Here is a 15065-nt window from a genome sequence, read left to right as displayed (position 1 = left end):
GGATTTCAAATAACATGTTATTCCGTGATACGGTCTCTGCTTAGCACTGTTCAGAGGTAGTGCACAAATGCAGCATTACTAAGAAAATGTAAACAAGACAGTTTGAACATTGCTTAGCAGAGTCAGGTCCATTTTCTGAAAAAGAAACCCCAAAGTATAGGTGTGCACTTAACTGGCATGTTCAGTTACTGAGACTGGACTATGCACATTGGGAGGGAGTTTCTTGATGGTGTTTTTAAATTGTCTTCTGACACTCAGATCTAATCTCTAATTAGATCTATCTTTGGCCTTAAGATTTTTGCAATTAACCAAGTTAAGTGCTTTTACAGATATCTGCTGCTCTGCAGAGAATTGAGGTCTGCAACAGTTTTCCATTCCTCTCTCCATGCAGTATTCCAAAAAATGGCTTTGATTTTGACTTTTGAATGCAGTGTTCACAGAATGGTGTTCAGCAGCCACTTCAGTATAGAATGTATAAGATGATAGAATGAAATGAGGTTTTGCCTCTTATTGAAGGCAAACCTGAAGTTAATCCCCAACTGGTAGAAAAATGAACACAAATCAGAAGCCTTTCACAACTGACAACTAAAAAGACATATCCCAAAATATTAATCTTTAATTGATGCATTGTTAATTCTAAGTTTTTCTTTAAAGGAATTATCCTGGGAATGCCACCGATAGCGTTAAATGATACTTATTTGTGTAACAACTGGTTTAGCCCTTTATTTATTTATTTATTTATTTATTTATTTATTACCTGAAAATTATTTTCTTAGAGACCTTATAACCACATTTATGCATTATCAGTTCATTTTGTTCTTCTCTTTCCTGGGTATATTGACCAGGAAAAGGAACTTCCAGTCTATAATGGACAGTGTAATTCACATGTTTTACTTCGTCTACATAAAAAAATGCAATTTCTGGATCATTGAGGCATACGGATTATGAACAACACACTCCAAAAACTAGCTATCCAGACGGGGATATACTTACAAAAATCTTTTATGTCAAAGTCAGGATTTCACAACATAACACACTAATGCAAAATCCAGTAGCACCTGAAAGATAAAGGTAGCTGCTGCTATCACTTGCACATACTTCAAAAAGATTTAAGGGGAAAAAAAAAGATTAATACATTCTCCAGAGAATAGCAAGTGTATTTCAAAATTTAAAAAAAAAAACAAACTGCGGGGTTTGATTTATTTTTCTCTTTTTTTTTTTTCCTTTTTTTTTTCTCCTGTATTTCTGTGAGGCTCATGGTAATTCTTTTGTCGGCTTTTTCTTTTTTTCTTTTTTTTTTTCCCAAGACTGTAGTTGCCATGTAACAAATTATACACAAAGTGACTGCTCTCCCCTCCAATGCAAGTTCATGGTCATGTTTTTAGCTATAGTATTGAACACTTATACTGCATATTCCCATAGTTTCATTAAAGATAGATACAATGTACAGTACTTGTCTCTGAGACAGTAATATTTCAAATGGGAAAACCTTTTAAACAGAAGTGAAGAGGCTACAGTAGGTATAGCCACCTAAGTATGAACTTCAGATCACAATTTCTAAACACTTGCCTACTGTACATAAGCATTAAAAATAGTCTTAGACATAGGATTTTATTTATATGTGCACGTTTGTCCACCTCATCCCATATTTTTGTTTGGCAACTATTTGGGAATTCAAAGGTGCAGCCCTCAGTAATTGTATTATTTTTAAAAAAGAAATGAAGCTTATCTATTCTATGAGAAAAAGGAAATTCTCAAATATCAATTTCCAATTTTAAATTTAATTTCAATAGGAAAATATTAAAAATGTGCACATCTAAATTTTTCCATGTTCTGTATATACATATGTGTGTGTACTTATACATAGAAATGCTCATGTACCACACATATTCACAAAATTTAAGTGGAAATATTTCTGTCCACTATTTTCCCCACACATATGACATCATATCTTTAAAAATGTCAATAATAATATCATTAAAAATAATATTACATTTATTCCATCATTAAGTTTTTTTTATTCTTTCTTCATCCTTATTATGTCCACTGAGCATTAAACAGGCCAAATTCTCCTTGCACTTCCACGGATGTTATGCCAACGGAATGTTGGTGACATCACATCAAGGACACATCTGGTTTACAGCAGCACAAAGTGACAGGAGAATCAGGCCCAAATATCCCCAGGAAAATTAAAAACTGGCTGTATCAGCTCATATGGACCTGATGAAGATATACACATCACTGTCTAAAATCCCCTGAATGATTAACATGTAGCTCACCACAAAGTTTTCAACCAGTAGCACAATGAAACAAGCTCCCCCCACCCCTTTAATAAATGTGAGAAAATACCCTAAAAAATATGGAGAAAGCGTAAACATTGTGTATATTACATACCATATAATACATGACAGTTTTAGCATTTAACCTAAGCCACTTCCCTGACTAGTCAGGGGAGACCTGATGAATCACCATTTAAGGGAAAAGAAAAAGGTATTTTAGAAATAAAGCATTCTTTCCAATATAAATAACAACCCGTGTGTATTATATGGTATATACACACAGGAAATACATGAAAACAAACTTATCTTTTCTAGTTTTGAGTATCAGTCTCTAAGTGAAGAAAACTGTTCTACAAATTTAATAAGCAGCTAGATTTCATGTTTAACATTCAAATTAATTTGGGGAGCAAACAAAGGTTCGTGCATCTTTCAGCTCTGAGGTCTGACACTCATTCATACATTTTAAAAAAGCCCTCTTCAGCATTACAAGCAATTTATGGCAAGAATGCACTGTGATGCAAGACACATTACAATTGGCTTACCTTTCAAAGAATTGGGTTTTTTTTTAAAATAAATCTATTATATAAAGAAATGTGTGTTTGCCAAAAGTCTGTTAAAATTACATCAAAACAACTTTAAAACCTGCTCACTGAGGATAATTCAATTCAATGTCCTGTTTTTAAACACTTAGTTAACAGCTAAGAATATTGCCTGGTGTAGTTTTGATAAAGATGTGATATGAAGACCCATAAAAGAGTAAACATGTCTTCAGTTCAATTTGCTATGACAACAAAACTTCAAGAAACAGTCTGTTTGGCTAGACATGTTCAGTGCCATGAACAATGCCTTGTAGTACCTCTGTGCCCTTATTGAATCTGTATTAGAACAATGCTCCCCATAAGCCATTATTCACAGAACCTCTGTTTCATGTCACATTCTGAATAAGTCTCCTGCAGAACAGGTTAACAGCAAATTGAACATTCAATGTAAATATCAAGGCCAGAAAACAAATAATTGGCCATTCATTGTTATCTGTGCAGGTCAAACCTAAAATTTTTAATTTACATTTAAAATTCGTGGGGGGGTTTGGGCTTTTATTTTTTTCCGGTTGAACTCACCTTCTACCACTGGTTGGCTTCAAAATTTAGTTAAGTGGAAGATACTATTTCACTGGAATTGCATGGAATTAATATGAAAAACTAAACCTTATATTGGACAATATTGTAGAACACTAAAGTAAGCTCCATAAAGAAATACAGTATCTTCCAGTATATATGTATACTTATAAAAAAATCAAAAAACCAACCAGCCAACCAACCCCAAAAAAACAAAAAGGAAGAAGTTTATACAAGCAGTTATAGTAGATTTGTTTCAATTAAAGATGCAACTCTCTCTCATTCCTGGCAAGAATAAATTTGTTTTGGCACTGATTCTCCACAGTGCAACATATCCTGAGAAATTATTAAGAACAACAAAATACAGGGCTGTCATCGCTAAGTTCTTGCACAAAACACAGCATTTAAATATCTTAAATAAAACAGCCAATAACCTATATTGTATCTGTCACAAAATGGGGAGTGTCCTGGGACACTGCTAATTCTTCCATCACTGATAATTAGTAAAGGATTGCATTCAATTATTGTTACTATCTTTCAAGTTATCTGTGGCCAATAATGTAAAAGGAGGTAATTTGTAATTCAAGTTTTTTTTGTTTGTGTTTTTCTTCAACTGGCTACAAGCTGAGTTCTAAATTTTACATTGAATTACAAGTCAAATTTAAAATAATCCCTCTCAGAGGAGTATTTTCTAATTTTGTGCAACTTTGATGCAGAGCCCAACACCGTCCTATGAAGAGAGACAATGCTGCATCTTTAAGCTGATTGGCACTGAAATCCCATTTTCTTTAACTGCATTCTATTAGCTTGGCCAAGTTATCTCGTAATTCTGTTAGTTCAAATATTTTTCCATCAAGGATTTCTAAAAGTGTCTTCAAGTTATTGCGAAAAGCTTCTTGCTCATTCTGACTTTTCTCCAGACGTTGCTCAAGATCAGACAGCTGTCCTTCCAGGTCTTTGTTTCGAATTTCTACTTCCTTCAGAGAAAATACATAACATGTTAATGTGTTGTCTGTAAACAGAAAGCAGTCTAACGTCCTGTTGGTACTCATGTGCTATTTTTGTCAAGTGCTTTTTAAAATAATTTGTAACCCTTTACAGTTTTCACAAAGGCAAAACCAGAATCTGCATTGTTACTATGATTGCATATGTACTGCCACTTCCTCCAATTTTCCATAATTATCTGAAGGACAGAAACTTGGATAGGGACAAATTTTAGTCAGTGAACAAAAGATACACTTATCCATGTATGCTATCACTTCTATCATTCAGAAATGTACTGCCTAATGAAAACATCTTGTTAGAGTTAGTTCAAGTATGCCCCAATTTAGACTACATGAATCACTCAAGGACACGGCTCTCTATCAAGAGTTCTCCTGCAAAAATCCATCCAGAACGCTGCTTTAGAGACAGAGGAGCACCACCTTACTCCCATCCCGTATTACAGGCTTTGCACTCTGAGAATTAAGACGGGAACATAAGCACCCAAGTGGACGTCAAGGTGACTGTAACAGATGTAAACCAGGAGGTGCAAGCTACACACCGTGGCTCCCTGCACAGCACCACCTGTGGAGCAGGGACAATGGGAGAGCCACCACTGCTGTACGGACACACCGTTCCCATGCACAGAGGATAAGATGAAGCGGTGGTGTGTTGGACACGGCCCAGAGGGTCTGACCCTGAGCAAGCTCAGTTCACACTTGCTAGGAGAGACCCTTGGCATCAGCCCCAGGACTTTTCACAGCTCCAGCTTGCACCTGATGTGGGACAGTGCCAACTCCTCTGCCCTGTGCAAACCAGGTGCCCTCACTTCAACCAAATCCCAAATGAAACAGTCACCTGGGTCTGGAATAGTATATTGTTCTTTGTTCCATTCATTGCACACCTTATAAATTCATGCTAAATTTTGTGATTTCAGTTGCAAAAATCACTTTCAAAGGCAGCACATAGTGTGTTTAGTATACCATACACCTTGTACAGCCATCTCTGAAAAGTGCATAGTGAGTTCATATCTATGTATGGTAACAAGTTTTTTCAACACTTCTTCCCTTTACAGTGGCTTTGTGTCTCACAGCTTTAACAGGCCTACTCTGAGATTTCACTACAACTAGTTTTACAAACAGGAAGGGAGATTTGGCAGCAGCCAATTATTGCAGCATGAGCAACTCCTATTTCAGCCCTCCAACTCTCTCACTGGTTTAGGTGTGATCCTTCTGTCTCCCTCAAGGTTAAGAAATACATTAATGTTTACATTGGAGAGATCTCAGCTAACCATAGAAAACAACCTGACCTATACAGAAAAAAATACTGGGTCATTCAAGAGTAACAGGTATGTAATGGCAGCCCTGTGTCAAAGTCCATGGCCTGAGAAAGGTATCCACTTGTGAGGGCCTGATGGCAGCATCAATTGGGCACTGCATCACTGGCCAGAGAAGGGATGGGGTGACACGGCCAGTGCTCAGTTTCAGCTCCCAGCCTCTGCAGCAGGGGGTAGTTCTGGGCCCCCAGCAGTGGTGCAGGGGCAGAAGACAGAACATCAGGACCTTCACTGCCTCAGTTGTGGCTGCTTGTGGAGCCAAGGGCTACCTCCCAGCCAAACTGAAGGCCTCCCTTACTTCTTGTTTGCCAATGGGTAAGTGAAAAACTCTCGAGTTTTGGGCACCAGTCTTGAACAGCCAGCACATCTGAGAGCAGGAATTTATTGCCAGGATCAAGAGAATAATTAATTGGTTTAGCACTGAATAATTTAGTTGTCAAAGAACTAAAAGAAGCTAACTGGATAGAGCAGTTGTAGAAATTATATAAATGTTCATGTTTATAGTAGTGGTGAATAGTTACTCCACTGCTGCTACCAATGAAGAAGACAACTGATTATAATCCAGTCAATACCATGTAAAGGCTCTCCTTCATTGGGTCTACTCCTTCTTTCCAATCCAAGTACTTATAAGTACTACCTGGTGTAGTGATTGCACAGGTTCAAGACACTCTGAGGGCCAAGTAATTATAGTATAGGACATAAAAGTGACATCCAAGGTCCCCTCTGATTGCTGTTTTTCAGTATTTGCCCATCCTATCATTGCTTCTCTTCTAGTCACCAAATCTGTGTGCTCTAGGAAGTCTCCTTGCCACTGCTCTTACCTCAGAGATAGTTAATTCCTGTAAGTAGGCAAGCCAGGAATGAAATAGATTACTTTGGGACAAATCTGTAGATACTTATATGGTTTTACATTGCGATATCTGGACCTGAATAGAGCATTCTGTTGGCCTGTATCTAGGATTGAAGAACAGCTTTCTGGCCCCTCTCCGACACTTTTAATGAAATACACCAGAAGCTGTTGCTTTTAATTTCTGGAAAATGCTGCTTCTTAAATTTACATTTAACCCTTAAGCATATTTACTCTAAATTAGTATTAATGTTTTCTGCAATGTTATTGCATTGTAAGTTCATGTCTAGCTCATGTGCAGCTTCCTGTTTCAAATCAGTCAACTTCAAAACTTGCTTCTTGCTTGGAAGAGGTGGATTACATGGAACATAATCTATTACCCTCGCTATGTATTTTCCGTTTACCAGCAGCTGATCTCATCCAACAACAAATTGACTCTTTGATACATTCAGGCCCTTTGCAGAATGTATTTTGCACTTGTTTTTTTTACCTTGGGTTTTTTCAAGCTCTTCTTTCATCAGATATAATCATTTCTCATATTGTTTTCTCTTACAGAATAAATAAATCATTACATTTGTTTGCACTATAACAGTATCTCAGAGAATTCAGTGTGAGGATTGGAATAAAATATTCAAACCACAGACAACAGCTATATTTAGGAAACAGCCATATTAATAAAGGTATTCTGACCTTTTGAGAGAGTCACATTGATCATGACTCACTGATATGTCTTCTCTACATTACAAATGGAATTAATATAAAGGACCCTGATACTTAACCTTCACAGTGATAAATACTGTTCTTCACTAGAGCTTACCAATGATTGATATCTAATTAACTCCCGATAAGAGTATATCAGAAATGTGATACACCTTGAAATACTAATGCATTTTTCACAGGGTTTTAACCAAAATATTTTAAAGTTACATAATCCACTTGCAAAGTACAAGAGGGAAAAATAAACCCCAAGAACAAAGAGTGAGAGAAACAGATACAAGCCCTGGAGAGAAACACTCTGAACATAAAGGATGAATCAGGTAAGTGAACATATATGAGACAATGTGAAGCTATAGCAGACGATGTGACAGCTGTAGGGTGAAGTGGCTCAGAGAACACCAGTATAATCAAAGCAGGAAAATTACAGCAAAGCACACACCCAAGTTCATTTTCCTGGGCAGTGGAATCAGGATAGTAATTAAGTTTAAGCTTAATAAAGGTAACTTTAACTCAGATCATAAGTGATCCTTTAAGTTTACTTGAATAGAACCATACAGAACCATTTCCAGAAAGAGATTGCTTCAAATGCGACACACGAACTTATATAGAAAATACATCCATTTGGTGATTAAAAAATCACCAAATCATAAAATGGATAGGTTAGAAGGGACCTTAAAACAACCCAAGAAAGGGTTTCAACCTTTTGTCATGGGCAGGAACCCTTTCCACTAGGTAAGTTTACTCAAAGTGCCATCCAACCTAGCCTTGGACATTTCCAAGGATGGGGCACCCGTAACTTTTTTGGGTAGCCTGAAATAGTGCCTCACTATTGTCACTGTATAGAACTCCATCCTAGTATCAAATCTGAGCCTACATTCTTTCAGTTTGAAGACATGACTCCTTGTCCTATCACTGCAGTTCCTGATGAAGAACTCCCCTCTGGCTCCCCTGTAGGCCATTTTCAGATACTGTAAGGCTGTTATGAGATCTCCAGGAGGTCTCACCTTCTCTTCTCCAGGCTGAACAGCCCCAGCTTTCTCAGACTGGGGAGGTGCTCCAATGTTCTTATCAGCTTCACGGCCTCCTCTGGACTCCCTCCAGCAGGTCCATGTCATCCCTGTGCCGGGACCCCAGAGCTGGGTGCAGCACTGCAGGCAGGGTCTCAGCAGAGCAGAGCAGAGGGGCAGAATCCCCTCCCTGCCCTGCTGCCCACACTGCTCTGGGTGCAGCCCAGCACATGTTTTGCTTTCTTGGCTGTGCACACACACTGCTGGTTAGTGTTGAATTTTTCATCTACCTTCACCCTGAAGTCTTCTCTGCAGGGCTGCTCTTAATCACTTATATATAAATACACCAAAATGGACCTACTGACTTTATACAGTAAAATTTTAATAAAAATGTACCATTTTCTAATCTTTTCTCTCCTACCAGTCTCATAATTCTGCTGCAAAGGATAACTAATTCCTGGCTCACTGTTACTCTTCATATGATCTTACTACGAAATTACTGCATTTGCTGCTGCTAGAACAATTTCCAACTCTCATTACAATGTTTCATTTTAGTCTCTCACATAAATGCCTTTTCAGATGAAAACTTGTATTTTTAGCCTAAAGCCAGCAACAATTTTTGGAACAGGCAAAACAGTCTTTAAACACTGTTCAAAGTAATAACATACTTTGTACAAACAAGTTGATGTAAGAATGCAGAAAAAAAGAATAAACTCATTTTGATCTTTAGTGGTTTATTCTGTAGATTAAAATTTGATTCATAGAGGTTCCAATTCATGTCATGCACTTCAAAGAATACCTGCCTAATGATGTGGCTGGGATCTGATGGGGCTTGCTTTCAGCACACTAAGCCATAGAACAGAGAGGATCCCCTTAGGGTTGGAGATATTTAATGCTGAGTTTCCAGTTCTTTCAAAACTCTGAAGGCTGAACCCAGAATGTAATGCACCTAAGTTTTGGTCAGCCTCATTCCAGAGGCAGGTGTGACAAGGAATGTGCTAGCTGGTCAGTGCAGCAACAGACAGGCAAGAGGTCAGATAGAGCAAGAGAAGATATAATGAGAAAACATCAATTTCAGCATCCTCAGATATCTGGCACTACACACAGTAAGAAACAACAACTGAAAAAAAAAAAAAGCAAAATGTTTCTAAATAAATGTAGAAAGAGTGTTTTTAATACCTGTACTACACAAGAGCACTTTAACCCTTACTTTCTCAGGGCATGTTTAATAGCTGAACACAAACTCATCCCAGGCTGATGATACACAGTTTCAGGGGCATGCAAAAACTATGGGAAGACACTGCTGTGAAAATGAGACCAGAATTGCCCAGGATATGTATCAATGAAGGAAGTTTTCTAACTTGAGAGTACTTTGTGGACCCGTAAAAGCAATGTGGATCTGTTTCCTTAGATAGAAATAGCAATTTGCAGCAGGTAGAGATTTTGATACAAATTCCTAAGTACTTCCAGTACTTGTAGGGCAGTCTAACTTACACATCCATCTGGCACTTTCAGTGAATATAGCACAAGTTGCACATGTGAACTGGTCACCTGCTGACAATTTTCCCCTTTTCTCTAAATTAAGATGATGCACTATAGCTCACCTGTAACTTCTGGGTCAGAGAATCCCTCTGTGCCTGGAGCTCTCTGGCATTTTCAATTTCTTGTTTCAATCCTTCTATTTCCTAAGGGAGAAGAAACAACCTTGCTAGCAATGCATTACCTGACTTGGCCTCGGTGCTGGTAATCTGGTTGCTGCTTCCTCTTCTGAGAAAGTTATTGCAACAATACCAAAACTGGCAGTGGGCTACTGCTCATCAGAGAACATGAAATGCAAGCCCTGCTCCCAATACTTCTGAACCACAGTCCCAAAACAGCCACTCCATTGTGAATGAACAGCAATACACATAAGCATTTTTTTTTTGTAAAAGTACAAGTTTTCTTTGGCCCCCAAAGAGAATTATGAAATAATTCTTGCCCAAACAATTAAGATCCCTTTCAATTAAAAAAAATTTATACTTTAAATTCCATTAGAAGCTACCCTTTTCCATTTTTTCAAGAAGAAAAATCCAATTTTCAAATGTAAACTGCTTATTATGGCACCAGTAGCAGGGCTGAACATCAAAAAAAAACCTGCCTATTTCAATCGATTTCTGTAAAAAGAGACTCTAAAAGCAATTGCATCTTTAATTTAGCAATTATAAAATAATACTGTGTAAAAATCAAAAGTATAGATAAATTAATGAACAGAAGACAAACCTGTTCTTAGCTTACTTTCAGGAGACAAGAATAGAAACATTTAACAAAACTAAAAGGTATCAAACTTAAAACTATTAAGACTCTTGTCCAGATGTGCATATTCACCTCGTAGAACTCCTTTTGACAAGGTTTCTTTGCAGCCAATAGCTGAGCATAATTCAAAATCAAATGGGCAACAAAAAGGGAAACGTTACCAAGCTGAGCCCAATCTCTTAAATATGAGGGAGTTTGGAAAAGGCTTTTTTCCATTTTGACAGGATTTTCTGTAATGACTGTGCCTCTCCTGCTTCCTCCTTGGAAACACCTCACAGCAGTGAGGGAAGCTTGACAAGACACACTGCCTCTCCAAGCACACACGCTAAAGCCCGCAATTTTATACAGGGCAAGTAATTCCTCCTATGCAGCTCCATAAAGGAGTGATCCTTGATCCTTCTGTGGCACAGATGTGCTTTCCTCTAGGACCTATGCCAAAGCAGGTGTTACTGCAATTTATTTACTTGCTGCTGATCCAGGCCAAAGCACATGGCACAATAAATACCAAGTTCCAGGCTGAGGCCTTGGCATATGTTTAAGGAAATCACTGATCTTATGAACCATAAAGGTCAGTTCTATTAACAGAGCCTGAAAAATAGACTGTCTGGATGAAGGCATTGATCTATTACTTGCTTCAAACCCTATTCTCAAGAAAAAAAGAAAGAATGCCTACAACAGGCTCCTTTCTTAGGGAATCTGGACTGCATCATTGTGGTGATTGCCGTGCAGAAACTACTTATGACTTACTTTTGCAAACAGAGATGTTTGGTAAAAGCAAAACAGGAAAACAAGGTACGTTTTTTGTTGCGATGCACATACCCAGCTCTACATTGGACTGAGGTAATGACATAAGTGAAAAATACTAACAATTTCATAGAAGCTGAAGAAGAATTTACTTTGCAACATTAATAGCAAATAATTCAGTATCTAGCAGCCATCACAAGCTTAATATTGGAAGGCTTTAGAAGTAATGCAATAGAAAAGCCAAAAATAAATGTTAGCAGATACCTCTTCTTTTTTCTTCAGTGTAGACTCTAATTCCTGTATTGTCTGGTTTAATTCAGTTTTATGTGTGTGGACTGCATTGGCTTGGCTGCTCACACACTCTAGCTCAGTCACCTGTTGAAATAAGTAGAAGAAACACATACAGAATTAATTTCAACATATTCAAGGTACTATTACTTATTTGCATACCTGCCTTTGAAACATACCCTAACTTCTGGATTACTTCTGTTGATTAAAATGGAGAAAGTGTTCTTACAAAGTTAGCATAACATTCCATAATATATTCTTATGTAAGTGGTTGCTATGAATTCCTGGAAACAAAAAAAAATCATTTGTTATAGGTTGAAAATAACACTAATTAAAACTTATACTAATTATTGTAAGTTTTAAGAAAGTTCTGAATTACCAGTTCAAACACAGTAATGGCTTGATGACTAAACACAGATCTGTCTAACTAACCTCTCCATCTGACACGTTTTAATGTTCTACCACCTTACTAAGCCACAATGTTCACACAATTCCTAGAAAGCCAATTAACATTTCACAGCATCACTTTCTGACTCGGCATCAGCAGTGTAATAGCAGACACCAAGCCACCAAAGCACAACTGCCAACTTCTAACTTTCCCTAGTAATGGAGCTAATCTCTTAGTCACAAAGGCAACAGCTAATGCTACAATTTGGATTTGCTCAGTTCCCCTTTCATTAGCAGACAGCAAGCATGCTCCATATGCCCTCAGATACCTGGCAGTGGTATGCACTTTTGTTTCATCTTATAATCAAAAGGATGTTAATATTCTGCCACTCACAGATAAACAGTTTCAAAAAAGAGCTTCTGCATCAAAGAAACAAAATCTGTGCAGTTAGAATCTATGCCGAAAAGTCTCTATTTATGTATGTCTCACATTATAGGTAAGAATATTAGAGAACTCTCACATCCCATGTCTGCTTGGATGTACGCACTAAAGCATTTCGGTTTAAAAAATAAAACCTAATTACAAATTTTTCTCCAGAAGTTATGAGCCTGCCAATCCTAATACATAGTTTCAACAGTGCTGCACCACATACTACAAATCTGGCACAGAAACTCCTTTGAAAAAGTGCTAATTAATTCTGCAACAAAAACCTTTAACACTCAATTTAGCATTCTTAGAGAGACAGTCATTAGACAGAGAGCAGACATTTTCCAAGACAATTTAACTTCTTAGGTAAAATAATATCTCAGGGAATCAAGATTGCTGCTCTCCAGCAATGAGTGTCCCTCAGCTAATAATACTGTGATACCAGTAATTTCAGACTCTGAACTATTTGTAGGCTCAAAAGGTAGATGGCTGAATCAAGTCCAAGGGAAGTTAAGATGAAATCCAAGGACATTAAAACAACTTTTAGCATCTGGATCACAGGCCACAAAGCCCTCCTCTGCAACAGCCACGATGAATCTAGATTCTTCTGCTGAAAGCTATTGGTTAGACATTTTTGCATGAGGTTTATAATGGAGAGAACTGAGATTAGAACAAATTCTTGGCAGGGGGTAAAGAGAATGAGGGAGTATGATATAACTTGGTAATGCATCATGCCCTGTCCACCCCTAAGAAATTTCTTATTTGATGGTATTGTCCCAAGAGGAATACCAGTGCTCATGACAAAAAGGAATAGTAATTTGTTTAGTTTTATATGCCACTGAGCATTACAGCTGAAGTCTTAGATGATTTTCTGAAATACAAATACATATCTGCATTTAGATTTTTATAATATTGTTACAGTGTTCACCACTGCAATTATACCAACAAGAATTGGAACACATCAATACCTGTATCTGCACTGTGTCTGACCTAGCATCTCAAGAGAGCAAGAATCAGAAAGGTACAGAGCAATTTAGGTTGGAAAGGGACTGGTAGTCATCTTGTCAAGGCCTCCTGCTCTAAACAGGGCCTCCTGCTCAAAACTAGGCCAATTTTGAGGTCACATATGCTTGCTCAAGTTCTTCAAGAATCCTTCACTATCAAGCAGAACAGCGACAGTTCTGACACTGTGGGTTTATGAAGAGCTCTAGCTCCTTCCTAAGTTTTGCTGGAACTGTCAAACTTAGTCACCCCTTCCACCTTCAGCCCTTCTGATGTTTAACCTCTCAAAAATTTCCAAGCTTTCCCGCTGAGATGTTGAATAGTGCCTTCCAAGAAGACAATCCCTCTTTTTAAGCTGTTGCACTCAACAAGACCTGCTGGCCGTTACCAAGCACCAGCACAGAATGCTCACTTCCACAAAACCTCAGCTGGAGAGACAAAAGTAAGCCCAGTCCCCAAACTACCTCTGTCCTAAAACCTCACGCCTTGAAGCAAGCCTGCAGAGGTCTCTTATCCTGTGACTGAGGGAAGCACTTGGACTCCTACTGTTCTCCACATGGTTTCCTCTTGGCTGGTACACATAGAGAGGACGTATGTATTGGTGCAAGCTTGGAATCCAAGGGGTTGATGAATCGCACTGTTGGATGAAAAGTTACTGTTCCAGGTTGCATCTATTATTGCTGGTTAAAAACACCTCCTGCAGCAGCCCTGCCAGGTGCACAGCTCATGTGAATACTCCCAAGTACACTCTGGTCAATACTTACTCAACACACAAATTGCTTAAGCAAACATAGATGATTATTCTTAAGCAGAACAGGCCGTGCTTCCACAAACCTTCTTGCCAAAAGAGGCAAGTGCTCTCAGAAGGACAATTAATTACCAGCACTAAAAGGGCTGTGATGTTTTACTCCAGCCCAGCTTTTCTCTGGGCAAACATCCATCTCTTACTGATTATGCAAGAAAATAATGTTCAACTGTTTTGTTTACTGTTGACTGAAAACTCAGTAAGTTGGGAAGAAAAAGAACAAACTCAATTTAAAAACTGGGTTACTTTAATCAGTTTTATTTCAATGTCCATTCCTACAGAGATCTGAAAAGATGTCAAATATCTTCATGTTTTTATGTTGTTGAATCTACCTATAAAGAAGAAAAACACACTGTGACCCTTTCAAAAAGATCTGTAGAGTAAGATGGCCTGGAAAATTACGTGATATAAAGAATATGCAATTGAAAACAGAATAAACAAAAGATTAAGCTCTAGGTAAAAATCTGGATAGTATTTACTTGAGCTGTTTCTCATTTCAAATTGCATTTAATTTTCTCATGACCAGTGGTCCAAAAATCATTACAAGTAACTATTTATGCGTTATGCACAGAAAGGGGCATAGAAGGGAGTTAAAGTGCTTTAGCCTGACCCTCTCACAGGCCATTATCAGGGACACCTCCCCATTCAGTGTTTTAGGTTTAAATGCAAGGCTCAATCAATCCTTCAAACCCTTGCACAGCAGTATTGAGCAATGTACCTGTGATTACAGCTCATTTTGAGTACAGAATTCAGACTGAAAGAACTGTCTTTGAACAGTAACTGACTGAACAAAGTCCTGCTACTGTGCTACCACAAGACTGCATTGACTTGCATATCT

At 38.0% G+C, this 15065-nt stretch overlaps 1 protein-coding gene across 2 annotated transcripts in view; it reads right to left on the bottom strand.

The window, feature by feature from the left end:
• Positions 1-1206: 1206 nt before the first annotated feature.
• HOMER1 (homer scaffold protein 1) overlaps positions 1207-15065 on the bottom strand; it is an 89819-nt gene continuing 75960 nt past the window's right edge. Inside the window, exons 7-9 of one of the 2 annotated variants that reach the window (XM_033085661.1) lie at positions 11583-11693; positions 9887-9967; positions 1207-4371 (exon numbers count right to left, since the gene is read on the bottom strand). In XM_033085661.1, the coding sequence (XP_032941552.1) occupies positions 4183-4371; positions 9887-9967; positions 11583-11693 (381 nt within the window). In that variant the 3' untranslated portion in view covers positions 1207-4182. Of the gene's footprint in view, positions 4372-9069; positions 9403-9886; positions 9968-11582; positions 11694-15065 lie in introns of those variants that run through there. The other variant, XM_033085662.2, reaches the window with a different exon arrangement.

Source organism: Catharus ustulatus, chromosome Z (genome assembly GCF_009819885.2).
Source record: "Catharus ustulatus isolate bCatUst1 chromosome Z, bCatUst1.pri.v2, whole genome shotgun sequence".
Lineage (NCBI taxonomy): Eukaryota > Metazoa > Chordata > Aves > Passeriformes > Turdidae > Catharus > Catharus ustulatus.
This window is presented reverse-complemented; position numbering and strand designations above follow the sequence as displayed.